Raw genomic sequence first — 27,710 nt, 5'->3', positions numbered from 1 at the left:
CTGGGTTTTGCCCCCTCTTTCCAGACCCACCACCCCTGGGAAGAGACCAACACAACCCACAACCACCCTCCCACTGATCCCCCGCGACGACCTAAAATGGCCGCCACCGCCCACCGTTGGGAGACCCCGCCCCTTCGGGGGAGGGGCGGTGAGGCCCCGCCCCCCAGTGGCGCGGCGCGGCGCGCGCGGCCGTCCTCCCTCCCTCCCTCCCTCCCCGCGCGCCGCTCAATGCCTTCCCCCGGCGAAGCGCTCAGGCCGGAACCTTCTTTCCAGAGGGAGCACGGAGGGCTTGGCCGGCGGACCGCACCGCGCCGGAAGCCGCCGGCGCCGCCGCCAAGGGCCGCGTGATGGCGGGCTGGGGGCTGCTGGGCCGCTTGGGGGCTCGTCTGTGGGCCCGGGGGCCGGGGAGGCCTCTGCGGGCGGCGGCGGCGGCGGCGGCGGCGTCCGCCGACAGGTAGCGGCAGGCCTGGGAGAGGGAAGGGCGAGGGGGCGGCCCGGGCGCGGAGAGGCGGCGGCGGGAAGAGCGGAGCTGGGGCGCCGCGGGGGCTCGGGCCTGTCGCAGCTGCGAGGCGAAGCCACCTCACCCGCCCCTTCCCCCCCCCCCCCCCCCGGTTCCGCCTGGAGGCCTCTGGGCGCAGCCTGCCCGCAGGTTGAGGCCCTATGCGGTGCCGGGAGTGTTTGTGAGCGCGGAGGGTGGCTGGCCCTAGTGTGCTTTTGGGGTGCTCGAGCCTGGCCCGATCTGCGTGGGAGCTGTGACAGTATGTGCTTGTTCGTGTCCAAAGCATCTCCACTTTGTAGTGGGCAACGTGACTTAGCTGTGTTTTGAGTTGCTGCCTGTTGTTAACAGGTAGCCATGTGTATGCCCTGGCTTGGCTGCAAAGAAGAAGTAATACATTTAAACATGCAGAATGGTCAGCCCTCATCTTTAAGTTAATACAGGGGAAGGTGCTCAGTGTTGTGAGGACTTTACATGGTTCAAAATGTTACTGCATTCACGGCTGTGCTGGTGGCACAGGATTTTTGGGTGCTTTCCATATGCTTCACAATCCATCAGTGCAGTTTAAACCTTTAACTGTACTGCAGAAAAATGTATTTCATCTTCCTTGCAGAGGACTAATAGGCATTTAAGTGTTCCCCCCCCCCCATGGTAGTCCCCAAATTATCTACAACTGTATGCAGCAGTTTATCTGTACTATTGTAAAGTGCAACAGTGAACATAAAATCAGCTGTGTGGGTAGAAGGAACCTCAAAGGGTCCCTAGTCCAACCTCCTGCTCCAAGCAGGCTCAGCCATGAGGTCATACCAGGTTGCTCAGGAATTTGACCAGTCAGATCCTGGGATCCTCCAAACACAGAGACTTCATGACCTTTCTGGGCCACTCTTCCAATTTTCTTCTTTATGAAATTCATCAGATTTCTCCTCGGCCCATGCCTCTGGATGGCATCTTTGCCCTTGAGCATATTAACTGTTCCGTTCAGTTTATTCACAAACTTCATAAGGGTGCACTTCATCTCTTCTAACAGGCCATTGAGAAAGATATTAAATAGGACAAGCCCCCAAGTAGTGTCTTGAGGAAGTCTGCTTCTGGCAGAGTACAAACCGTGAACCACAGCCCCTACAGCCTGATGATCCAGCCAGGTTCTCACCCATCTGATAGCTTACCGTTCCATACCGTGACATCCTAGCTTGTATAGAAGGATGCTATTGGAGACAATGCTGAAAGCCTTGCTAAAGTCAAATTAAATGACATCCACTGTTTTCCCTTCATCCGCTGATCCAGGGTTTTTACCGCAGAAGGAATGGTGACTAATTTGTTGCTATTTGCCTCCCTTCAGTGTGTTTGTAGAATACTTTGACAAATAATTAGGTGTTGGTCAAGGGTGGCCAGTTTGAATGATAGTCGAATAGCTTGCTAGTATGATTTCGGTCTTTATTACTGTTAACTATAATGTCATATATACTACTTGATAATACCATTATAATCATACATGCTGTGAGACATTGTATAAACTGATGAGCAATTTAAACTGTTTCCCATCACTGGGTAGAGGACAGCTGGGCTTTGTGGTCAGGCATGTTAACAATACAACGTGGTGGAGTGAACATCTTTCTGAAGAGAATGTTGAGTTCCTCAAGAAGATAACTGCAGAAGAGTACAAAGCTCAAACAGCCAGCAAGCTGTGTCCTCTGAAAGATGAACCATGGCCACTGAATGAGTGGAAACCAGGTGAGAAAGCATCTATTCCGAAGAAACAAAGTTATACCATTATTATTTTTGTTGTGTTGTTGCATTCAGTAACAGCAGGCTTGTGTTCTGTAAAGCATCGTCCTTTTTTGCTGTTTCCTCAGTCAGTTTAACCTTTGCAAGGAACAGAATATTCTCTGTTCTAAGTTTTCCTGTTGTCCCTGAAGATCTTCTTGTGGATTCACAGACTCTGTACCATGTTGTTGGTTGCTGTTCAAATGATGTGAACCTTTGAAGAGCTAAAATCTTTATGTTGTGTTCTAATCCGCAAAACTTTTGAATTGCTGAAGTGGTATTGTATCTTCTTCAGAGGCTGGCAATAGTTACAAGAATGTTTTCAAGTTCATGTACTTTATATTCTGGGGGTCTTTTGGATGAATACCTAGTTTATTATCTTGTCATGGTGCAGAAGTGACACTGACAAAGTGATGATTTTAATTAAAAACTAAGTTCGAAATTATCACATTGTAATACTCAAATGTTCTTTAAATAACTGATGCATTATGTTTACTTATCTATTTGGAAGATGTGTGGATTTTTGAAAGTTAGAAGTGTTTATTCTTTATCTTGTCTGTTACATTTTTCAAGACGTGGACTGTAAGAAGTCTTAAGAGAGTGTCCCTGCTATATAGCTACAGTGACAAAAAATGCAAAAGTTGGGATGGGAGGAATCTACTACAGAAATCTTTATATTAGTTAATTTAGCTCTAGAATTCTACGTGGGAGTCATGTTTTTTCACCAAAAATGATACTGAAGCATTGTTTTTTCTGATCTTCATGATGAACTGTTTTGCACACTGAATCAAAGGCAATTTGTACAGAACTTCACTGCTGTAATATTAAAACAAAGGAGCAGATTGTTCCAAGCTTACCCACAGCAAGTCAGAGGTTTTTCCTCTCCTTTTGATCTGGTCCATAGGAAAAGTCTGGGTTGAAGAGGCTTTGCAGGATATTCTGTAGGTCATGAGACTGACTTTCTCAAAGATTGAGGATGGAATTATATTCATGTTCTGTTTTGATCTACAGGTTCCATCAGAGTTGGTGTCGTTGCAGTAAAATTGGGAATGATGCCAATATGGACCAAGTCAGGAGAGAAACATGTAGTCACGCTACTTAAGGTGAAATAAATCATGCAGAATTTCATCTCCTATACTGTATTCAGATTGTTAACCAGAAGTTTCAGGCAAAGTGAAAGTATTATTTGCGGAGTAAAAATTACCAAAGATTTCTTTTAGCGTGCATAACATGCTGTGCCTGTTCTCTGTTTTTATACTCTAAATTTTCTAGGAACTGTTTTCCTTCTCTGTCAGATATTCAGTTGTGCAGAACTGTGCATGGTATGTATGAAAGAGGAGAGAAGGGAGGATGACATAAAACTGGGATTCACTCCCCGCTTCACTTCTTTTTGCCAACTGCAAGCACTTGGGAATTGGCTTCATCTGGCTTGTTGAGCCTTTGTAGCCCTGAAGCTCCTTTGTTGCATACTCAGGCAGATATTAGTGTGATGAGGCTTCTTTGCCAGCCTGTCACAGCTATATAATAAACTGAGGCTATGAAGGATCTCACATTTACATTGCAAAGGAATAGGAGTCAATAGTGTAGACCCTTCTTATTGTATGCTTTGCAGTTGCATTTGGTCATGATTTTACACGTCTTGCAGATGAAAGATGGCTATAAAAGTTGATTCAATTCTAGAACGTTCATGAGAATATGGTTTGTGTTCTACTAATATTTTTCCTAAGATAAGTCTTTAATTGATTGCTAACTTTTTATCATACACTTTTTTCCCACTGTCCTCTATTTGTACTCAGCATCTCCTTTTAAAAGAGCACAAATGAAGTCTGTTCTAAGACTTTTTTTTTCTTTTTTAAGGTGCAAGATTGCCATGTTCTAAAGTACATTTCAAAGGAAGATTCAGGTGGAAAGTCACCTAGGTTAGTTGTTGGAGGGAAAAATGCATCTCCTTTTTCAGTAAGTAAACTGCTTTGGATGTTTCGTTGTTTCTGTCATTACAGTACTAAAATAGCATGAGTAGACTTCTCCAAGAGATTGGTTTGCAGACATGTAGATTTTTGGAATGGATCTTTTGTCAGATTTGCCCTTGCTTGTTTCTTTAACAGTAGTCTCAATTTTTCTTTAAGTGGCGTGAATATAGGTGTTTTCTCACCTATTTCTGGTTGTTCTTCCTGAGAGTCTAGAAGGTGAGGACAAATTGCTGAAGTTTTTGTTGCCCTTTGTTACTGTAAGAAAGCAGTGGATTTTGGAAGTTGCTTTGATACAAATCATCCCATGTAATGGGTGAGTCTGCAGGGCCTTTAGCAGTATAGAAGCAACAGGGGAAACAATATGGGACCAAGACTGCAAGATACACGTGTTGTGGACTCATCAGGCTTCATCAGTTTTTAGACGACATTGTTCTGTGGTTGACTCTTCTATACTGTTTTATTTGCTTTTGTTGTAATTTTGCCATGAGTCTATTAATAGAGATTGTTCACTTGCATATAGCTTTACTGAATAAAAAAGTTAAAACTAAATTTTCAGTCAGATAGCTCCATGAATGTAGTTCGTCAGCAGCAGTATCAAAACATACTCACTTGTTTGAATACTCCAAATTTTTGATGTGGAATTCCTGGCCATCTTCAATAGCTATGGCTATCTAACAAAGCTGTCGATCTTGAGGAGGAAAATTGAATTATAGCTCAAGGCAAGAGTAAAGCTTTCCTTCAAAGGATTGTGTTTTCTATGATTCTATAAAATAGAAATTCTATAGAGATAACTCTGTAGAGAATATTCTATTCTACAGAGATTTCTATAAAGAGCCAGTAAAAAAGATTGCATTCTCTGTGATTCTGTAAAATAGAACTATGTACTTTTGCAGTGTTTTGAAACTCATTTGTTTGACTTAGGCAAGTACAAAATAAAACTTTTGATTATTAAGCAGACTTTCACAGTTCAAAATATATGTCCTTTTTTTCAAACAGAAGGTTATCCAAATGCCTCAGAATGAATCCATATACCTTTTGTTTGTGTTAGTGGAGGTGAGGGAAAAGGAGCTTTTTTTCATTTGATAAACTTGTTGGCTTTTATGGGGTATTCTCATGATTTTTGGAGAGGCACATATTTTAAGGTATCGTCCTTTTATTCAATGGGTTTATGTCATGTTTCACCACCATTGCTTCTACATTTCATGTGTCTATCCTGTCACTTCAGTCTATATCCACTTTTAGTGTGTAACATTCTTCCCTGGAGGAATTACAGCTGTGCTTTTTTCCTTCGTTATCTTGGTTCAAGACATGCAACAATCATGGGAGTCTAACGATTTTCAAATTGTATTTTGCACATTGAACTCCTTACTGTTGAAATTCTTATGAAAATGACATTAGCAGTGATTCAATATGTTTTCTGAGTAATATGCAGGGAACAAGGAAGCAAACGGAGAATTTCTGTTTAAAGAGCTCGTTGGCTGAGAAACTTTCTTCAAGACAGAACTACTTAAAATGTCAACTCAGGGGTTTTTTAATGGTTTGAATTATGTTAATACTTCTCTTGGAAGTATTTTTTTCCAAATTAGAGCCTATTAATTTGATTAAACTTATTTTTTTAATAAAGAAAATTGACTAAATATCCTTAGACAGATTTGTAGTCAGGACTTGGCCTAAGTCTGAATTCTAATTATTATTATCATTTTGTAAAGTATGTAATTTCTAAGAAAGAATCTGGCATGCAGTTTCTGAACCGTTTTAGTTATTGAGGTACCAGCAAATGTTGTCTTTCTATGATCTAAATACAAGTTTGAATCATTGCTTTCTTTGTTACTTTTGTATTTTTCTTTTCTCTCTGAAGTGTCTGAATGTGAGAATTAAAAGAAAGCTGATTGATTGTTGAAGTAGAACAATGAAACACTGTAGTAGGAGTTTTAGGAGTGAGTGATTTTTACCATTTGACTTTACTATGCTTTCTTTCAATTGTGGTAGCTCTTTTCAGACTCCCATGCTGAGTACAGTGTTGAACTTGCTGTCATCTAAGGAGGGAGTTTAACGTAGCAGTGGAAGTAAAGGATTGGTTTGCAGGCGTATAATAGAGAAGGGATTTGATTTACTTTAAATGCTTATGTATGGTAGTACAATATGATGGTCATCCTTCTTTAATTCATCAGGTTTTGGGGGTTTGGGGAGGATTTTGTATTTAATAGATGACTTTCTAAAAATGGTATTTGAAATGTTTTGTCTTATGAGTTCATGTTAACAAACCAATTTCTACTAAAAAAAATTAACCTTCAAAGACTTTGAATCCACATGTTCTCTTCAAATAAGAAGATGTGTTTATAAATGCAAAAGTTCTGGTTTGTGTCTAATTAAGTCAGAGATGCTTGATCATCTGCTTCTTCACAAAACTTTCACTGTTCTCGTAACACTTATTTATATATTTTTAAAAAGAAAAGGAAGGGCAGCATGTAGGTTTTCAAAAACAACTGGCTTGCATTTTAGAAGTTATTTGCGTTATTTTCTCTGAAAATACAGAGAAACGTTTTTGTTTGGGAGAGGGGTAATTGCACAGAACTATTGAGAAGTGAACCTCAGAGATGTGACTATCCAAGTGTGACAGTGCTGGCAGATGTTTAAATTGCTTTCCACGAGTATTCATTTGGAGAAAAATCAGCTTCATTGCCTTTTCCTGCAGCCTCAGTTTTCCTGCCTCATTGTTTCCACTGACGGGTATCTTCTCAATGGTCAGCTCTTTTCTGTGAGTTTTCTAGTTTAAAGCAGCTGAGAACAATTTAAAGTGTTTTTAACTTTGTATCAGAATTCACTAAAATGAAGGACTTCTCTTTATTAAATCAACAATGGTTTGGTACTAAGTACAGTTGATACATCTTAAATATATGAATCATAAACTCATTTTTAATCTTTTTTCCCCCCTCTTTGCCCAGAGAATCTATATTCAGTTCCATGGAGAGTTAAGCGTTTCCAGAATTTTTTGCAAGACATAGCCTTATTTTTCTGGTTTTCTTTATTAAATGGAAGAAATGTGATTTGTGATGCTGTAGAACTAATTAATTTTTAACACCTTGAAAAAGAAAATGCTTTTAAATGACTAAAAAACTATTTGAAAAGAGAAAAAACAGTAATACATTTTATTTACATTCTATATGGCTGATTTTCCTCTTGATTTTAGAAATTTTCATAAATGTCTTGGTCATATGCTATAATTACATGATAACTAGTTGACTGAAAGTAAAAAGCAGATACAGAAGTTTTAAATTATTTCATATATACTAAAAATGCTTGTGTCAAGATAAAAATGTAGTATGATATGTCTGTTTCTATGAGCAGTGTTGACAGTCTGTAATCACTTTCTGTGAAATGTTGATCTGCAGATATCTTAAGATCACTTCTTTTTATGGCTGCTCTTTCTTACAGAAATCGGAGTCTGAAATGGAAATTTTTAGAGAAGCTGGAGTACCACGGAAAGAGAAAATTACGACATTTAATGTAACTGATGATGCCATCATTAAACCAGGTAATCTTTCTACTACAGAATACTGTGTTGATTGTTTAATGTCCTCCACTTCTTGTAAATTTTTACCAAGTCATGAAACATGTTTGTTTGTTTTTTGTACAGAAATTGCTGAATTCTTATTTGTCATTGAGCACATGCTAGTTTTTCATTTTTAGGGAAAAAATAGAAAATGGTCTTTGTAGATGGTAAGAAGTAGAATTTTTCCTTTTTCCTAGGAATTCTGTTTTCATTGCTTAGAAAATAAGTATGATCCAAACCAGCTAGTCTTAACATTGAGTTATGAGGTAAATGTCTGTAAACTTAAGTATTGGAAATAAATATGCATGCATTATTTTTCTCTGATAGTTGTTATGAGAAGGACACTAAGAAGTTCATGGTAAAGTTTCTTGGGGCATACAGTTGTAGTTAGACGTTTGGGGTTTTTTGCTTCAGACGTATGACTGACTGCTGTCCTCTATGATGTCATTTTTCCTGGCAGTTTGCAAGGCAGAACTTAATAAAATGCATTATACTGACTCTTAGTGAGAACATTTGCTATCAGAAATCTGTAGATTTCATTAAAAGCTTTATGTTTTTAAGGATTTATTAGATTGTGTATTTAGGTAACTTTTATTTTCTGCTTTTTGCTTGTGTCATAGATGTTTGCCTTTTTTTTCCTCCCAAGAATTAAATAGAGTAGGAAGTTCTAATACATTATAGCTGTATATGCCAGTAGGTAAAGTTTTTGGAAAGAGATTTCTAAGGCAGTGTGACAACTGATAAGTATGTAGTCTGGAGGAAATCTGGACTGATAAATACAAGTGAAGGCCTGAGAAATAGCAGAAATGCAGGTTTTCAATAAATTGATTTTGCAGTGTGTATATATATGTGTGTAAATAAAATGTCCTTAGCATCCTTCAGATTTCTCATTTTATCTCCGTTGCTTGCTGCTGACAGGCTATTTCCATGTGCATGTATGCATTGTATAAACAACATAACAGTATGAGGATTTTTATGCTTGAAACTTAGTAGAGATTTACATCATTCCAGTTTGAATTCATGCAGAGATTTGAAAACAGTATGAAAAGGGATGCAAGCATGAAGAAGTGATTGGAATTTAATTTCTTTAATTGACTTGCATCAAGCTGGAAACTCCGTTAAAGCTGCAACTGCATGACTCTGCAGATTAAAGTTCATTATAATGACCTAAGTTTTCAATTCTATTTTACTTTTAAATGTTGTTAAAGGTAGAATATTGCATTTGGATAACAAAAATTCTTGAAGATAGTGTAACTTTTTAATTAAAATTAAAGCTTTGATACTATAAGCACAAATGAGTAACAGCATTCAGATGAATGACGTCAGTGACCTACAGTAGCACAAATTCTGGTAAAAGGTAACATATGCATAATTCCCTAATGGATGAAACTGTACTTTTATTCCAGTCTCTAGTCTGCAAAAAACAAAAGCAAACCCCAAAACTTTGTTAAAACAAAGAAGAAGCTTTGCAGACCTTTTGTCCTTCCAGCTCTCTTTTGAAGGGAAGTATTGTTAAAAATACATTTTGATGTGCTCGTAGTTTTAAGTAGAACATGTTCTGTTTCCTTGCCAAGTGAGAGTCTTAATCATGTTTGACTTTGTCTTTAAATATTTGAATTGCAACATTTCTAAGTAAAGCCCAAAGACTTCTATCCATCTAAAATTGGGCTAGCAACTGAGAAATTTGCTTAAGTAGCAGGTACAAAGCACCTGTTTTAGTAATGAAGGTTTATAAATAAAAGCAAATAATATGTAAATACAAAAGAATTTTTTATTTCCTTTCCTATGACTATACTCTATCTGCATAATAATGACTCAATACTGATTTGTGGATATCAGAACTTAGTTGAACATGATCTCTCCTTCTTTTGAAGGTACTCCTTTGTATGCTGCTCACTTCCGCCCAGGTCAGTTCGTGGATGTTACTGCAAAAACGTAGGTTCCTAACATTTTGATGCATCTTTCAAATGGGTTGATTTCTCCTGCTGTGCTTTGACTGTGACTCATGGCTAACAAAAGCCAAAATGCAGTTGCAAGGGGTTCACAGAAAACAGAAGTCTATTCAGCCATTGAGTCAAAAATACCAAATTCTTTTTTCCATTAAAGTTTACTTTTGATTTTGAGCACCGTGACTAAGCAAATATTGCTATTAGGCCTATGGTTCTGCATGTGTGGTATGTAACAAGTGTATAATTAGCACTGAACGGCTTGATAAAGAGCTTGAGAAAAAGATGCTGAAGCTTAGCACTGGCCAGGAAACCTATAATACAGCATATGTGGTATGTAGAGGTGGAGGATAAATATTGAGAGGCCTCAGCTCTCAGAAGAGGTGCTTAATTTTGATTTGGTGAAGAGATGCAAAGAGAGATGGAAGTGTGTGAATGCAATGAGAAGCAGCAAGACAGTGATACATTTAGCAGGACAGCAGAGCTGTCACAATCCTATATTGTTTTCTCTCGTATTACAGTTCATCTCCTCTGCCAGGAACTCACTAATGATCTTTAACATGGGAGGAATGTTTTCCTCTCAGACCACTGTGAATGCCAAGTTAGGGCTCAAGTTGTAGAGGATGTCAAAAGAATAACTGGCACCTTGCCACAAAGACGAGTAATGCCTCTTCTATTGCATGCATGATTTCTACTGCCCAGCAGAATTGAAAACTGTTATCTCAGTGTTTAAGTGCATTTTTGTTATATTGTGATACCAAGATGACATTTTCCATTTGATGTTTTTTTTTTGTGTAATGGAGATAATACCTAACAGGCTTTGTTGAAATATTTTGCATTGTAATTATTTTTTTTTGTGTAATGCTTTTAAAGGTCAAATATTATTCTCATTATTATTCTTATGTATATATAAAGAAGCTGACCATATCAGCTTCTAATACACCTGAGCAGATCTGTAAGGGCAGCCTATTGAAAATCTATTCACTTTATCTAAAATTCCAATCTGAGGAAGACAAGTCATTGATTGGAATTAGAATTTTCCTATGTCAATTTTGCTTATGTAATACTTGGACCTGATATGTTATTCATATAGCTTCTAAATTGTCTTCAATGAACAGCCTTTAGCTCACAGCAGCTTATTCTGCCCCTTTTCAAGTTGATTGGTTTCCCTTTGTAGAAGAGCTATTTAACGTGTATCTTGATTTTGTTCAGCTCTTTGCGCGGAATTGTAGATCTGCTTTAAATGACTCAACCTTTTTAAAATATAGGCATGTATTACTTTGAAAGGCAAGAAAGATGGAATAATTCAAGTAATTATTTTGTGGAGATTATTTGACCTGTTTTGTTAAACAAGGAGTTCCTGATCCCTGTGTAGGTTGTTCTTTACAAAAATTAGGAAGTTGTTCTTAGTTGTTGTGGTATGAACAAACTACTGTCACTACATTTCAGAAAAGTCTTGGTTAGTATCTTGATTTGATTTGGTTACCAAAGTGTAGGGTTTCGGGGTCCCCCCCCCCTTTTTGGATTGTCTCTTTCTAAACTCTCCTTGAAAATACATTTTTGTCTAATTCTACTAAAATGTTTTCGTTCATTTATACTTCAGTGAGAAAACCACCGTCATGGAAACAAGGAAGCTTAGTTAAAGATGTATGCAGTTTGTTTTTATTCTAAGTCTTGTAATTTGTTCAACACAGGATGAGTAGCTTTTAAACACTGACAGTAGACAGCCTGCATGTCTGCATGCTGTCTGCCTTCAATGTGAAATGTTTTCCTTAATATTTATTTTAAGCAATTTAAAAGCTCGGTCTGTAAGTTTCATTGTTAGTAGATCAGTGTTTGTGTTAGAAATTCCCTTTTCTGCTGCTTTGCGGCCTGGTTTATGGATATTTCTGGAAGCCATTGGAATATCAGAAATTCTGCCAATACAAGGCAAAAGCAAATAGTAATTTCCCTTGAAATGTATAAGAAGTAGGTAGTGATTATGGAGAGTTAACAGCTTATTTAACCTTTGCTAGGTTAACAGTGTAGTCCAAGCCTGAAAATACACTCTACCATTTTCTAAAATTCTTTGACTAAATAGTTGTAATTGTTCTCCTTTATAGCATCTAAATATTTGTCTTTTAAATTTGCTATGTTTGAAGAGTTAGCAGCAAACTAAATCGTGATTTAGAGTACTTTATTCCAGTAGTTTTTTAAAATAAATGTTGGCTAATTAGGTACTGGTATTTTATTAAATCAAACCTGGAAAATAAATTTCTTTACAAAATTATGTGATTGACTTCAACAACTGCTTTCCTGCAGGTAAGGAACTAGAACAACTATGTTTAATTAAACTGTTTTTAATTCTACCGTTATTTTCATTTGATTTCATTTAACCTTTGCATTAGTCTTAGTTTTGCATATTCCTGATTGTTGCCTGTGATTCCTTTATGGCGCACAGGTGTAAGCATGCTTTAATGAAATGACTGATATGACAAAACTCCCTTTATGGCATAAGACTGATAATATAAATATCCAGTCTAATTAAGACAGGTCTCATGCAAGCTTGCCCGTTCAGATGTTGTGTCTAATGTTACTGTTGTGAGAACAGAAGTAATTCAAGCCAATATCTTGGTGCAACAGTCAGAAGACGGCATACAGAAATTTCAACAGAATAAATGGGATGGCAAACCTTCTACTTTAACACAGCTTCTTGATAATATTATCTGAGATACCGCACGTATAATTTGACCTTCTCAGAGTGAAATGTAGATATCAATTCTGTTTAATATAAGGTTCTGGATTGAGAGCCTGGTTTGACAAGCCTTAACGTTTCTGAAAAGTCTTTATTGGAGCTAGCAGAGCTATGCCCATTGTTATTTCAGAGTTATACCTCTTCTTATGCATATTTGAGCTTATTCTAAATTGGAATTGTATTGTGTCTCCTTTTAAGACTTTATAAAGTTTAATGAACAAGATGTAATGGGGTATCAGTAGTTAGGACTTTCTAGGGAAAATCAGGAATTCTTTTGAATCATGCTTAAATGAGAAGGTGGTGCAGATTACTAGAAGCTGAGTGAGCTCTAGGAGCGGTACATGTTTTTGTCAGAATCTTTTATGCATATTTTGGCTAATGTGAAATTACATTTTAAAATAGGATATACTGTGTATGTGATAACTATATATTTTAATCTTTTGATTTGGCTAACTCACACTAAATGTTAAAAATTTTTTAGTTTATCAATGATACTTGCTGTATACATTCACTTTTAGTGATTTAAGGAAGGTGAAAAGGGCAGTTAAACAGTTTGAAACTGATAAATCTGATACTAAGATCTGACACCTGACCTCGGTTCAGAAGTTGTCAAGAATATATTCTTTTAAGGACTAGTTAATTTTTTGATAGAATTCAGCTTCTTTCTTGTCTTATCCCAGAATATTTCAAATGTTGGAAACTGTTTTCATATTGTAGTTCAATAGATATATGAGAAGCTGAAGATTTACTAGTGTACTCTCTTTTAGTCTGGCCACGCTTTCTATAAATTTCCTAAGGCTTCCATTTTATAAAATCCACACATTGGAAAGGAGAGCAAAACATAGATCAATACATTCTGTTGCCTCGTTGCATAAATCATTAATACTAGAAACTCCGTCATAGGATATAATCACCTCTTTTTGAAGATACCGCCTAACATCTGATAAAGTAACTTTCTTCTCAGAGTGCACCCCTTTAAAAGTATAAACTCTTTCTAGCAGCATGGTTTTTGATTATATTTTATAAAAAGTACAGTTTACAGATTATTAAATCATTCATGTTTAAAAGAGGGACCATCTGAATGAGGTACTGAAGTGGTTTCACAACATCAGAGATTTTGCTTCTTGATTAAAGTTGACAGTACCATTTTCTCTTGGAATGGAAACTTCAGATGCTTGTGTGGTTTTCTGTGTAGTGAATTGCAAGTACATTTCTGCAGCTGAAGAATTAATCATGCCCTCAATCTGCTCTCTCTGGTCACTGCGCAGCTGTTGTGATATGACCCACTTGCAGTTGGTTTTGGAGAGCTTTTTAATTCTGTCTTTCAGCTAGAGGTGCCAGAAGTAGTCTGTTTGAGAAACATGGCCTATCATAGATAAAAGAATAGATTAAAGAAAAATAATATTTTTGCAGAATAGATAAAAGTTTTTATGTAGTTCTGTTGCTGTTATGTATTCTAAAGTTACTGATGCCTCAGCAGTCTAAAGATACAGAAGAATATGGAGTTTAAGCCACTCTTAAAGCATGAATATTTTTCAAATAATATTGCCAACGAATTTTTCTTTTTCTTTTCTTTCTTTTTTTTTTTTTTTTAACAACTATCTCTCTGCAGTACTGCAAGCTTTTAGAATAAGCTGATTCGTGAAATGCTGATGTAATGAAACCTTGCTTCCTTTGGATTTCTGTCCTGTATTCCTGATCCCAGGTATCCCCAGCCCCTCCTGCAGGTGCCTTCAGTTCGCAGCCACACCTCCAACCCTCCCCATGCCCTCACCAGTGTCTCCTGACTGGAAAGACCCTGTTGCTGGTGCCCCGTGCCAAGTGGCCAGCTGGCAGGCCAAACAGAACAGATGACTGGTTTGATCGTGCTCTAGCATTTTTTTAGTTGTAGGAAATGAGCAAAAAATTAGTACTGTTTCTAACCAAAGATCTTGATTTCAAATGAGTAGACTAGATGTCTTCCTGCTCTGCCACATATCTCTGGACTTGGCCAGTAGGCTCAAACAAGGGAAGAGGAGAGCCGAGAGGCAGGCACTGGGGTTGCGCGAGTCGTGTTTCCAGGTGGCTCGCTGCTTTCACTGATTCTTTCTGTGTGTGGTTTTTGACTCCAGCTTGGCTAGGTTGGCAAAAGCAACTCAAAGGAGAACTGTCCAATGGGAAGAGGAAAGGATCTGGTTTTGTGAATGATGTTTTCAGCATTGAGGTGTTTTCTCTAGTTTTTAAAGGCATTACTTTTCTAAGTTGGTGAGTCAGCAAAAAGTCGCCCGTATATCAGCACATGCAGTATGCATGATCACACAGTTTTATTTTCTTGGGTTTGGCTTAAACTAATAGGACGGTGCCATCACAAAGTGCCTTAGCCAAGAGAGGATTTCTGTAAATTGGAGGAAGAGGATCATCCTGTTTAAATGAATCAAATAATCTGTGCAACTATAAACACCATGGACAGATTTTTCCTCTTGGAAACTCACAGTGCTGTGGGTTTAAACATGCTTTAATCTGCTTTTCTTCTGTGTAACAGTAAGGCAATTTTCTTGTCGAGTCTGACGCTGCAGTAAACACAGAACTCCAAAGCCAGTAATATTATCATGTGCCTCAAAGATTAAGGCATGGATGTTGAAGATGTGTTTATTTGTTATTTCATTGTAGACTGTATGTGTCTGATGAGTCCAGATCAGAAGAGTTATGTATTTTCACTACACAAAACAGCCAGCTCTAGAGAATAGCTTTATGAGATGAACCTACTGTAGTTTGGTAAAGAAATGCTACTTTGCTTATTTGGATGCTTCTCTTAGCAGGCCTGATTTTCCTCTCTTGATGCTTAGGGCTTTCCAATAAGTTTTGGTGTAGATTGTTATTTGGTTACTCTGTATTTATTTTGTTTTTCTTGTATATAATGTTAATATTGGTGAGAGCTTCAATATAGTAACTTTTACTGAGGACCATCTCAGCAAGGAGTGTTTTATGCTAGTCTTTTTGCCTATTTGACTCTCTTCTGGTGGTTTTTATTTTCTAAAACAGCATTAAGTGCTGCCCTAGAGTATGTTTATGATATAGAATACTGTTTTTAAAATATTTTCTTCTGACTGCTGAGCTTTGCTACAAGTAAAAAGATCAGAAGCCTGACTGAAATTATTGATCATTGCCAGGAACTTCAAGTATGATTAATGCATTTTTTTTTTCAGAATTGGTAAAGGATTTCAAGGTGTTATGAAAAGATGGGGATTTAAAGGCCAGCCTGCTAGCCATGGCCAAACTAAAACTCACAGACGTCCTGGAGCAATATCTACCAATGTAAGGATTCTTATTTCTTCTTCCTTTTTTTTTTCCTCTTGTATACACTCTTTCTCAATATTTTTACTTGCTAAAAATAAATTATTTCAAAATAGCTGTTTTTCTAGTCTGTTGTCCACTGTGTGCTAGCAGAGAATCCCAGGTTTCAGAGGAAGTTCAGAAACCAAAGAACAGTGGAGAAACGTGTAGTTAGCTGTTCTCTTATGCCTTGAATTATGAGGATCCTATATTGTTAGTAAATGAGTTGGCAGATGTTTTAACTGAGCAAAATGTGGTATTTGGTAATATAGCTGAGATAAATAGTGATCTAAAGAGAGTTCTAAAAATCCTTTATTACAGCATTTATAGACTGCAAAGGATTACCGGTTGTTTTAAATTGTGATTTTTCTGCTGATGTTTTGGAAAGGTAGCTGGCTGTGCTGTACAAGGCTAGTTGCTTTTTGACCTTGCCTGAACACTTAATTAACTCTCTTTGCCAAAAAGTTTTGTTAGCTGCTTGATTTTTTTTCAGGTGAAGACAGGGGAATATTTTTAAGTTTCAAACTATAATCAATATTTGTTTAAAAGCTCTTTGAAAAAGATGTATTTAAAACTTCATCCTAAACATTATAACAGAGGGATGTAGGAGATTGAGATAAACCCCTAGGTAATGCTGTAGAACTGAAAGTTACTGGGCTTATTCCTGCCTTTTTTCCTACCTTTGTTCTCCAAGTTACACCCATCTAAATGAAAATGGGTACAGAAACTAGAGCAATGGAGGGAGTGTCATTTTAAATTCAGTTCTGAAAAACATACTTTAAAAAAATCTGTTCTACATCAGTAGAAAATTTGTTATAAAACTTACAGATTAGGAACAAGAGGAGAAGCTACAGTTATCTTAATTTTGGCTGCCTTTTGGCTCAGTACTGCTCTGAAGCTCTGTGATGGAATGCACATGTAGTTTAAGCAAGCCTGTCAGTTGCTGCTCTCCATGTTATAGACAAAAGTCTTGTGCTGACAGGGATTTTAGAAAACTACCTTTTATTGCTATGCACCAAGTCAAAATATTGGATGAGTGAAAATTCTGCCCTGAATCTACAAATATTTCTGTCAAGCAAAGCTAGAATCTCTTTGTTGATACAGCATTTTTATAGTGTTTTTATTATTGAGGTAAATATTTCAGGTAACATAGATTAATACTTAACCTGGAGGTATTTAAAATACTAATCAATATTAAATATTTTCAATGTTGTAAATACTAATATATTTTCTTAGCTGTTCCTCTTGGCTTTGTAAATGTGTCTCTTGTAGTTATGTAACTTTTGAGCTCTGTTTTTATCCAGAAAGCTTCCAAAGTTTACCGTGGAAAGAAAATGCCTGGTAAAATGGGTAACGTTTACAGGACATCTTTTGGATTAAAGGTGAGTTCCAAATGTATTAGGATGTGTATAAGGTGATCGCATTGCTAAGTGATGAACTTTGCTTTACAGCGTTGTGGTGGTATACCATCCACCATTCTTGTCAGGTTCAGAATTCAGGATCATGGCTATATCTTTAAATAAAAAAGCTGAAAAGACATAGGCAGTGAATGTGTGCTTCTGTCTTTTGGTGACTTACAAAAAGACACCTGAACTGCCTTATGCATATGTGCAAAAGTGAGGATTGGGGTTTCAGGTAACACTACTGCGTATGATGTGTTTGTCACTGTATTCCTTGGTGTCTGCCAAGAATTTCCTGGTGGGAAAGTCATCAGGGTTCTTGAGACTTTCAGTTAATGTCTTAGTGCCTGTTCTGCTTGTTCAGTCGAGCCCAAGTCTAAATTGTTTGATGTCATTACTTTATAATGGCCTTTGTGTTTCCTGTGCAAAAAGGGGATTATGGATTTCTATCTGGATTCCGATGTATGCACTCATCAGTTAGTAGTGCCTGAGCTATTACTGCTACCATTTTTTGGTAGGCAAAATCTACTGTTTGCGCAAAAAGCATATAAATCTGCACTTCATGAAAGTATGTACTGCTGCTCTCTGCTAATTAAAGCTAATGTTTTGTGACTAGAAAATGTGCGTGTTCAGTTGAGCACCTCATAGAATTAAGAAATTAAAAAATGTTTGCAATAGCATTTTCATGAATATATTTGTCTTAATTTGTCACATGTGATATGTACAACAGCTCTTGCTGTAAGAGAGAAAAGAGACTTGGGAGTTCAAACTGATGTTATACTGTGTGAAGGGCTGACTTATCATATGACTTATCGTATGTAGCCTGATCCTTAGCCCTTTAAAACTGATTAACAGACTCCTGCATTAGAAAGCTATCCACTTAGGATAGCATGTGACTGAATTTTGTGGCAAGTTTAACTATATGAAGAACATTCTTCTTTCCCAGAGTTCTACCTGCAATAAATCGGTTTGTGCTTCACTAGATTACTGTTTGTAAAGCTGGGAATACTGTCTAAAAATAGTCTTGGTATCTCTTTTCTGCATTCTAGGTGTGGCGAATCAACACAAAACATGACATTATTTATGTAAACGGGTCTGTTCCAGGTCACAAAAATTGTCTAGTGAAGGTATGTTTGCTTGTTTCATCTTAGTCTATTTAGTGACAGTTAAGCTTTACAGCTCTCTCCTTAAAGTAGGAGAAACACTGGTTGAATGCAGCCTTCAGACTATGAATGACTACTAGGGACAGTGGATCACTGTCTACCCTAAACAGCTCATTCTTAACTTTGCGCTGGAGTTCTGTACCTGTTTAGGATATGATAACCCAACACAGTTGCTGTAACTCTGGGGTAAGTGTCTTGGGTCTAGATCCACCCTCTTTTAACACTAACTTGAGTCACTAGCTTGTTGGTGAGATTTCTGAAGTATTATAAAAGGGCTGTATTCATCAACAGAAATACACAGCTAGCACTGCTTTACAAGTGGTCCAAAGTATTTCCAGTTTCTTGATCATACACAGTAGCAGTTGGCTTTTTTAAAGAGCAGTTGAGGTACAGCAGAAGACCATTGGAGTTCACAATAATGATTTAAATTTCCTTTGCAGTCAGCATAAATGTAACTGTCATTGTTTTCTGTGACATTTTATAGAATTAATTGCGAATTTTATTGAGGTTGTTTACGGATTGTCTGTGAAAAACTGAATGAAGAGATTAATAGATGTTTTTCACAGCATAAACAATAAAGTCCACCTCAAAACAAGAAAAATCCTTCAAGTATTTTTTCAAAATAATTTTCTTTCTGATTAGGTATATTCTGCGCATCTGAAAACACATTACCTGGAGGAAGTTATTTCCTTTCTGACTTGTTAGCAGCTTACAGGTTATCAAAAGTCTTTGGTAGCAGCAATTATAAAGATTGTTAAACACACACACACGTGTGTGTGTGTGTATACAACAAATATAGTTTACAATGTTCAGAATTTTTGTAGGGATTTAAATTAACCTGTTCTTGAAAAGTTCAAATTCAGAAAGTTTGAATGTTTTGAAAAGTTTTATTATGTTCTTGGCCTGCTTTCCTATGGGCATCCATTTTTTTTTTGGTTTGCTGTTTGTATTTGTGGAGCAGAATTCCATAGTTATCGTACATTAAGAAAAGCAATGCTAGCTTTAGAATAGATGTTTTCCACACAGAAAAATGAAATCCCCTTTTACATTTCTCTCTTTGAAAATAAACCCTTTTTATCTGAGTGAGGCATCTCTAAATTGCTTTGACTGTGATGTCCAGTCCCATCTTGGAGAGTGCGTTACGGATTTCTCTTCCAGGATAGTGAAGATAAGAGAAAATGGGTTAACAGATATCCTGAAAACAGCTTATCCTGGATAATTTTTTTCCGAAATTACTGGGCACAACATCATGACATAGAATTGAGACTGTGATTGGACTGGCTTTTCATCTGTATATCTAACTGAATGACCTTTTTTTCTCCAACTGTGTTCTAAGTATTTTTATTAATCCTGAGCTGTGACACTGATAGCTGTATGTTAGTCTGAGGTTTAATTAAGTGTAGATTTGTTGTAGGCCACTATGTTTTCATCATAAAGTTTGTATACAAGCAGTATAATGTAGATGAATGAATAACACTTTATGCTCAGTCTTTATTCTTTACTTTTAATAGTACTATTAAGCAAGTTGCAAATTGTTGCAAAAGGCTGTACATCTCATTTTCCTAGTCATATTGTTAAACCCATCCACACCTAAGTGGTCGTGTGGTGACTGAATCTGCACATCTCAGGAATCTATCTACAAGCATTACAACATTTTATTAAGCCATTGAGACTGAAGAAGGTTCTTATTTCAACCAGCTCAAGACTTTTATTCTAACTAGGCTTAATAGATTATCTAGGCTTAATAGATTAATTTTTTGAGTTCTAGGTTAAGAAAGCAAAACACTTATAATATGAAGTAGTTTTTTTTTTTGTTTGTTTGTTTTAAACCAAGGTTGCATGTGCTAATATTGCACATTTTTATTTACACTGTGGAGATCTCATTTAAACAAAGCCATTTACAGCTTGTTAATCAGACATTGTAGGCTTCTACTTGGAGAATAACTTACAGGAAGGGTAGTGTGCATAATTGGGCCAATTCGATCTTTAACTTTTTCTTCACTAAGATATTACTTTCATTTGGGGTCCATGGCATCCTTCTTACAGTTACTGGTTTTGTTCTGAAAACAGTCCTGCTATTGGCTTTAAAAAATCCTTGAGGAAGCAGTATCGTTGTAGGCAGCAACTTGTAAATAGGAAACTTGTGGGCCAAACCATCTGAGCATATCCAATAAAACAACTTTGTTGACATCTAAAATGCAAAGAGGGTAACTGACTTTGATGGTCATGGCTGTCTGCTGTATTACCATTAGGTGCCTGCTGTTCTTGCTGGTGAATCCATTCAGTTCAGTTGCCATAGTTAATAGTTGGAAGATCGTTTAGTCCAGCCCTCAGCGTAGCCCATACAGGGACTGAACCTGTGACCTTGGCATTAGCAGCACCATGCTCTAACCAACTGAGCTAAACCTGCCCCGCTGCCCTCATTGAACATGTAGAATTTCTGTTAATTGTATTTGCAATTTACTTATGTTTGAAAATATTTCCAGTTGTAGTTATCTGTGATTTAGAAGTCCAGATATCTTGAAGTATGCTTTCTGGCATATGCAAGCACATTTCAGAGTTGCAGCTATTTTTGTTATTAGAAATCAGGACTGAGGATCCATGAGAATAACGATGATATTTCATTTCTTAGAACTGCTTGATTAAAGTGGTTTAATACTTGAAAGACTGTCATCTTGGCCAAATGCTCTGCAAACTCCTTTAAATGCTCATAGCTTTTTAGTAACAAATAATTTATGCATTGACATGAAGGCCTAGTAGTAGATACTATCACTATTATTCTGGAATTATTTTAAAAAATCAACTCCACTCACATATTTGGTGATTGGAAGAGAGGGTATAGTCAACAACAGTTTATTCCAGATCTTTGAACTTGCTGAATACATTCTATATTTCTTCATAAACCCTATGAGTTGGAGTATTAATTCAAAAATCTTCTATTTTCAAATACATCCCTGAAGAATAGGGGAAGCTTTAATTTAAAAGTGTCATGCAATGCAATGCTATTATGTGTGTGTTTTCCCATTTCTGTTTTTTCTGCATTTAGTCTTACTGTATTTTTCTGTGGTGTTTCGAGCTTGTCTCTGAATGCCTTTCTTCCGTGATACCTTGTTATTTACATAGAGCCTTTGATATTAAAGCTGTTTGAATCTGTAGTTGGGAGGAGAAATCATGAGATATCCGCTTATATAATGGATTCACCAAGGGGAAATCATGCTTAACCAATCTGATAGCCTTCTCTGATGGAATGACTGCCTGGGTAGATGAGGGCAGAGCAGTGGACGTTGTGTACCTTGACTTCAGCAAGGCTTTTGACATGGTCTCTCATAACATCCTCCTAGATAAGCTCAGGAAGTGTGGATTAAATGAGTGGACTGTGAGGTGGATATGAACTGGCTGAATGGCAGAGCTCAGAGGGTTGTGGTCAGTGATGTGGAATCCAGTTGGAGGCCTGTGGCTAGTGGAGTTCCCCAGGGTTCAGTACTGGGTCCCATCCTGTTCAACATTTTCAGCAATGACGTGGATGAGGGGATGGAGTGCCTCCTCAGCAAGTTTGCTGATACACCGGAGGGCTGTGCTGCCCTTTAGAGAGACCTGGACAGGCTGGAGAGTTGGGCAGAGAGGTTCAACAAGGGCAAGTGCAAAGTCCTGCACCTAGGGAGGAATAATTCCATGTGCCAGTACAGGCTCAGGGCTGACCTACTGGAGAGCAGCTCTGCAGAGAAGGACCTGGGAGTGCTGATGGATGACAAGCTGACCATGAGCCAGCAAGGTGCCGTTATGGCCAGGAAGGCCAATGGTATCTGGGGTGCATTAGGAAGAGTGTTGCCAGCAGGTTGAGGGAGGTGATCCTGCCCCTCTACTGAGCCCTGGTGAGGCTACATCTCGAGTACTGTGTCCAGTTCTGGGCTCCCCAGGACAAGAGGGACATGGAGCTGCTGGAGAGAGTCCAGCATAGTGCTACGAGGGTGATCAGAGGGCTGGAGCACCTGCCCTAGGAGGAACGGCTGCAAGAGCTGGGCCTCTTCAGCCTGGGAAAGAGAAGCCTGAGGGGGGATCTTATCAACGTCTGTAAGTACCTGAAGGGAGGGTGTCAAGGGGATGGGGACAAACTCTTTTCAGTTTTCCTGTGTGACAGGACAAGAGGCAGTGGGCAGAAATTGAAGCACAGGAAGTTCCACCTGAACGTGAGGGGAAATTTCTTCCCTGTGAGAGTGACGGAGCCCTGGACCAGGTTGCCCAGAGAGGTTGTGGAGTCTCCTTCTCTGGAGATCTTCAAGGCCTGCCTGGATGCAACCCTGTCTAACATGCTCTAGGTGACCCTGCTTGAGCAGGGGGGTTGGACTAGATGATCTCCAGAGGTCCCTTCCAACCTTACCGATTCTGTGATAATTACTGTGCATTCTACTAAATACCTGCCTATAATTATGAGGGGCTAAAGCCTAGGGGATGTGTGTGGAGCTATCTGTTTTTATCCAAGCTTTTAAGTGGAATATTGTGGTAATACTTTTCTCTTTGTGGGGCTCTAAGAAGAAAGCATTTGTGTCCAGTACCCCTCCTCTTTGTTGCTTGGTAACCATTAAAACCACAGTGCACCTTAAGGCGTGTATTTATTTTTATATTTTATATATATATTTTTGGAAACTTACTGCATCAGCACCGTGTCCAGACTGAGATGAAGCACTTGAGCTTTTCAAGTTTAATTTTCAGCAGAAAAACTGCAGAGTACCAGGACGAATTCCTGGTTTAATTAGAAGCCAGTTTCCATTTGATATTGCACACTGAACCGTGCAGGTAAGTAACTGACATAAGTAATGTTTCTAGTCAGCTGGAAAACTAATCAAAAAAGCTTACTTTGTCATTTAAAAAGGAATCTATGCTTAGATCTAGTAAAATAAAGAAATCTTAGCTGTAGGGTTTTTTTTGTTGTTGTTGTTACAAATTGCAGGGTAAACATTTGTAAATTAGTATGTTGTGCCTATTGAGATAAGTTACTCCTGTAATGCCTATTAGCTTATTACCTTTGCCATATCTTGCTGGATTTGTAGGCCTAAAGTTACTGGCTAACTCTTTTTTTAAAAAAAACAAACAAACAAACAAAAAATCTTTTTGGAAAAGAAAACTCTGATATTGGATTTCTCTCCTCAGTATATTATAAAAAAGTTATATTTTCTGTCTTTTTAAGGGAGGAACACAAGACTAATTCCCTTTTTAATTAGAATTGGAAACTATTTTTAACAAATTTTGTGCATTTAAACACTTTTCTGTGAGCAAACAGTTGGCATTCTGCTACTGTGGATGCTAACACAGCCTGAAGCCTCATTAAAGTGCAAAAGCGAGCTGCAACTTAAGTGTCAGGTTTTGATGCTTATTTAAGACTGTATTAAGTATTTCGTGCTGATAGATTTCTGAAATTGTGTTTGTTTATCCTAACTATTATGCTGTCAACATATGGGAGATGAATATGTGCAGTTTATTAATTGTCTACTGAACAGTTTATGTCTCTGTTTGAAACATTTAGTGACAAAATCGTGACCAGGTCTAATTTCTGCTTTCTGTAGTATTTTTCTCAATTTAGAAACTTTACAGCTAATACATAGTAATATTAACATTGTAGTTGAGCAAACCAAGTGATTATGTTATACAGTTATAACAGTGACTGTTTACGTGGATAGTAACAGCCAGTTGGGCACTCAGCCTAATTCCTTCTGTGGATGAGAGCTAATTTCATTGCGCTTTAGCAACACTGACAATTAAATCTTATTCTGACTTCATTGGGGGCTCTTATTTTTTTGAGAGCTCTTGGAAAGACAGGGCTAGTATACTGAAATAGGTCAATGCTAACGTGCAGAAAAGTTTAATAATGTCAGGGCCATGATTTTGAGTCACAGAAATTATTTTTGTTTTAAGGTCTAAAAATACGAGAAATTTGTATGTTAAATATTTGCATATAATTGTATGTCTCTTAGAAGATGTGGCTGTACTATAGAAGCTCAGTAAAGAAATGGCTTATAACAACCAGTTTCAGTATAGATTTTTAAAAAACTGTAAACTTCATATGTTTGGGAAGGAAGAAAGTCAAGTAGTATTTGGTACAGTTTTGAACTCTTTGCTATGAAGCATTGTTTTTCAGCCTTGGGTTTTTGACTCTGAGGAGTAAGGTAAAGGAATTTCAGTGGGGCTTTTTTACCTTTTTAGGGATGCTTTCTGAAGGGTTACTGGGAACATAGCTCATACCAGATCACTCATGCTTCTTGCCTGCGTACACTTTTATACAGACAAGTGTAACTACTGCTGCATACCATTAAGTTCCTTTATAATATTGTGAAATATTTTTAGCAATCTGAGGAAATAAATATGCAAAACTTTTGATATGCTATGTCCTTAGCATAGAGAAGGTCATTCAGTAATTGCCTGCAGACAGGTAAATTACACTGCTTTTTGAGTTGCTAATCGAAACTTTCAGACATAAAGTGAAATTCAGTTCTTCTTTTGTAGGAATACCAATCTAACAACTCTTGAAACTTGGAAGAGAAAGAGACATGATTTTTCAGATTGGTATTAATGAGCTAAGTTTGTGCTTCAGGACTAGAACTTAACTTACAGCTGAAGGAATTGAACGTAGAAGAAAGATGAAAATGTGAAAAGAGCAGTAGTTTTGGCCAATCGAAAGAAATATTCTATCAACTATACTGATTGAAAGAAAAAGCACGTCAGAAGAAAATAATTTTAGCATTGGACAGGAATAAGGAAACAAGAAGTAACAGTTAAATGGTGAAGTTATTAAAGCATATTTGTTATAGTAGAAGAAATAACAGCAATGTATTAAAAGTGAAGATACGGTATTTGAGCATCTCAGGTGGCCCCTTTAAAGCTATCTGATTTGTATTTGCTGTGAACTCTCTGTTGCTGGAACTTTTGCAGAAAGGTCTTGGGACTTTGACCTCAGCTTAGTTTATTCCATGTTGCTCTCTGTCCCGTCTACAGGTACTTCAACAGTTAGGTATGGCAACTTGCAAGTGAGTAGAGAGCAGCATTAATAAGGAGATAAATGTCTAGGAGAAGAGGAACGACCTACTCCAGAAGCTATATAGCTATCCAAGCCAATACAACATACTAAGCCTTTCTCCTCCTTGTTTTTAGCAAAGAGTTTGCTTTTGATTATCAAACCTGGAAGACTTGCATTCAGAAAGCTACTGAAACTTCCTGGCAAAAGAAAATAAATAGCATTTTTTTTCAGAAGCTGAAGTTTAAGTCAAATTTATTTTGTACTACATCTGCAAGAATCCTCTTGGACTTTGGGAAAGACTTAGGTAATAGCAGATATGAATCTGGTAAATGCAGTGCTGTTAGAACAGAACTGTCAGCAGGCATAAAATTGTTTTATTTAATTTTGCTGTAAATCATAGTTGTCTTATGTGTGTTTCTTTCCAACCAAGAAGAGTGCTATTCTTAGGCAACCCATCAAAAAAAAAAAAAAAAAAAAAAAAAAAAAATCCTTACTACAGTAAACTTTTTTCTCTAACTCTTTGTACTTTTTTAATCTAGTTGAATATAGTAGTAACTGAAAGGAATTATTACACTGTCTACAGGAAGATCATATGTAACAATACGGAAATGAAGAATTTGGCTTTAAATAAAATTTCCTCATTCGAGAATTTGTAGCTCTCCTTTCTTCAGAGATACCAGCTCTATCTTCTACCTCAGACAATCTGCTTTTTGCTGATAATTCTAGCTACTAATTTTCTTCAGAGATTGGAGTTTCGAGGGCTAGATTTTAAATCTTTTGACGTGTAGAAAGGTCAGTATAGGAAAGATATTTCTGTGTGGCATTATCTTTCTTAGAAATTAACTTTCTTAAAGGCACATACTCTACAAACCTGAGTACTCACTCTGTAAAGAGTTCTAGATGCTCAACTCTGCACTCAATGAATAGCTCCTCAGTAGTCAGAGAGACCAGGTGTAGCACATGAGGTTAAGTACTTGTGTACTCTGCAAAATTAGGTCAGAAGTAGTTTGTTCCACAAAGGCAAAAAGGATATCTTAGTTGTTGAAGAGATTACACAGCATAATATAACTTGATATGTCCTATAGGAAAATAATGTGAGATATAAACATAGCTAAACCCAGTCCTATTTACACATTTATTTTAACAGTATTTTAAAATAGTGAGACATGAATTCATAGTGGTAGACTTTGCTTTCTCACAGTGTGGTACAGACGATGAATTCTGGGTTAGGGTGGGGGGGGTTATGTGGGGTTTTTTTTAACTCTTCAGTGACTTGAGTATAAAAAACTAAATTTGTTAGCTGGGTTTGATATTAGAATAACTGATGATTAGATACGGAATTCTTCAGATAAATGAGAGTACTGAGAATACTGTTTTTTCTTACACCTTCAAGGTGATTTCTTTAATCTTTAGTGCATCACTGTATGTGAGTCTTTTCTTAGATTTATTAAATCCTTTCCTCCCCCCCTTGCTTTCTTAGGTGAAAGATACGAAATTGCCTAATTACAAAGACTGCAATAGAAATCCTCCATTCCCCACATATTTTGCTGACGGAGATGAAAAATTACCAGAAGACTTGTATGATGAGGAACTTTTCCAGTTCACGGATCCATCTGTCACATATGCTTAATGTTCTTGACAACTTTGAAAACACATGGTTTTATGTTATTTTCACTCACTTAGCAATGCTGTATAAGAATAAACCTATAAATTGCAGTCTGGCCAAGTGACCTGAACATTTTAGATATTGCCATTTTGGCCAAGTAATAAGATTTACCACTGTCAGTTTCAATTCTGAGTTGAAAGTAGCAGGTAAGTCTGAGGGACAGGTTGTAAAGCACATCAAACACTTTGTCTTCAGTGATCTTCTGTCCTTTATCATAGGTTGTGAAAACTTGAACATTTCTGGAAAAACTGTTGTATTGAAGATGGTTCCATTCAATTTTCTGAATGCTGCAAAACTCTGTGCTTCACTTCTGTGGAAAGTATTCTGGCCATCTTCGATCAATCAAAAAAAATTTTAATCTGTTTTGGCATCTGAGGGGATAGATAAATCATATGCGAGTCAGACTTTGTGAAGAATACCCCAAAATAAAACAGGGAAAATGCATTGATCCGCAGCAGCGTGGACTTATTTGCTTCTTTTCGCCAGAGCTCTTTTTCTCCTTTTGCTTTAATGTTGTATTGAGTTTAACATAGCAGATACGCAATAAATTTTCTAGAGGAAAGATCATGCCAACCACTGTCTGTCTGCTCGGAGAGTTCTGGCAGCGTGTGTGGTGAGAGGGCGTTCAGATTGGAAATGTTCGGTAACAAAAGAGCACCAGAGCTGCGGTGGCCCCCCGTTTGTCACCTCTTCTGAC

General features: G+C 37.4%; 1 protein-coding gene across 3 annotated transcripts; it reads left to right on the top strand.

Moving 5' to 3' along the window:
* The first annotated feature begins 318 nt into the window (after window positions 1–318).
* MRPL3 (mitochondrial ribosomal protein L3) lies at window positions 319–27,457 on the top strand. 3 transcript variants are annotated; one of them, XM_062569415.1, is made up of 10 exons: window positions 319–454; window positions 2,049–2,227; window positions 3,272–3,363; window positions 4,118–4,216; window positions 7,666–7,765; window positions 9,658–9,718; window positions 15,649–15,757; window positions 17,080–17,157; window positions 18,225–18,302; window positions 25,326–25,996. In XM_062569415.1, exons 1-10 carry the CDS (start codon window positions 348–350, stop codon window positions 25,359–25,361), a joined length of 939 nt encoding a protein of 312 aa, XP_062425399.1. In that variant the 5' UTR covers window positions 319–347; the 3' UTR covers window positions 25,362–25,996. The 3 variants fall into 3 exon arrangements, with proteins under 3 accessions (XP_062425399.1, XP_062425400.1, XP_062425398.1); XM_062569416.1 differs by lacking the exon at window positions 25,326–25,996 and adding an exon at window positions 24,837–25,307; XM_062569414.1 differs by lacking the exon at window positions 25,326–25,996 and adding an exon at window positions 26,828–27,457 and having other exon boundaries at window positions 322–454.
* The last annotated feature ends 253 nt before the right edge of the window (window positions 27,458–27,710 follow it).

This window comes from Rhea pennata, chromosome 2, assembly GCF_028389875.1.
Source record: "Rhea pennata isolate bPtePen1 chromosome 2, bPtePen1.pri, whole genome shotgun sequence".
NCBI lineage: Eukaryota > Metazoa > Chordata > Aves > Rheiformes > Rheidae > Rhea > Rhea pennata.
The sequence above is the reverse complement of the archived record's forward strand: the minus strand, read 5'-3'. Positions and strand labels throughout refer to the sequence as shown.

What these genes read in the sequence shown, in the direction of transcription:
- MRPL3 (XM_062569414.1), top strand. Translation starts at nt 348, where the DNA reads ATGGCGGGCTGGGGGCTGCTGGGCCGCTTGGGGGCTCGTCTGTGGGCC. An exon ending in TGATGCCATCATTAAACCAG is followed by an intron (nt 7,766 to 9,657) that starts GTAATCTTTCTA and finishes CTTCTTTTGAAG; the next exon opens with GTACTCCTTTGTATGCTGCT. An exon ending in CTGGAGCAATATCTACCAAT is followed by an intron (nt 15,758 to 17,079) that starts GTAAGGATTCTT and finishes GTTTTTATCCAG; the next exon opens with AAAGCTTCCAAAGTTTACCG.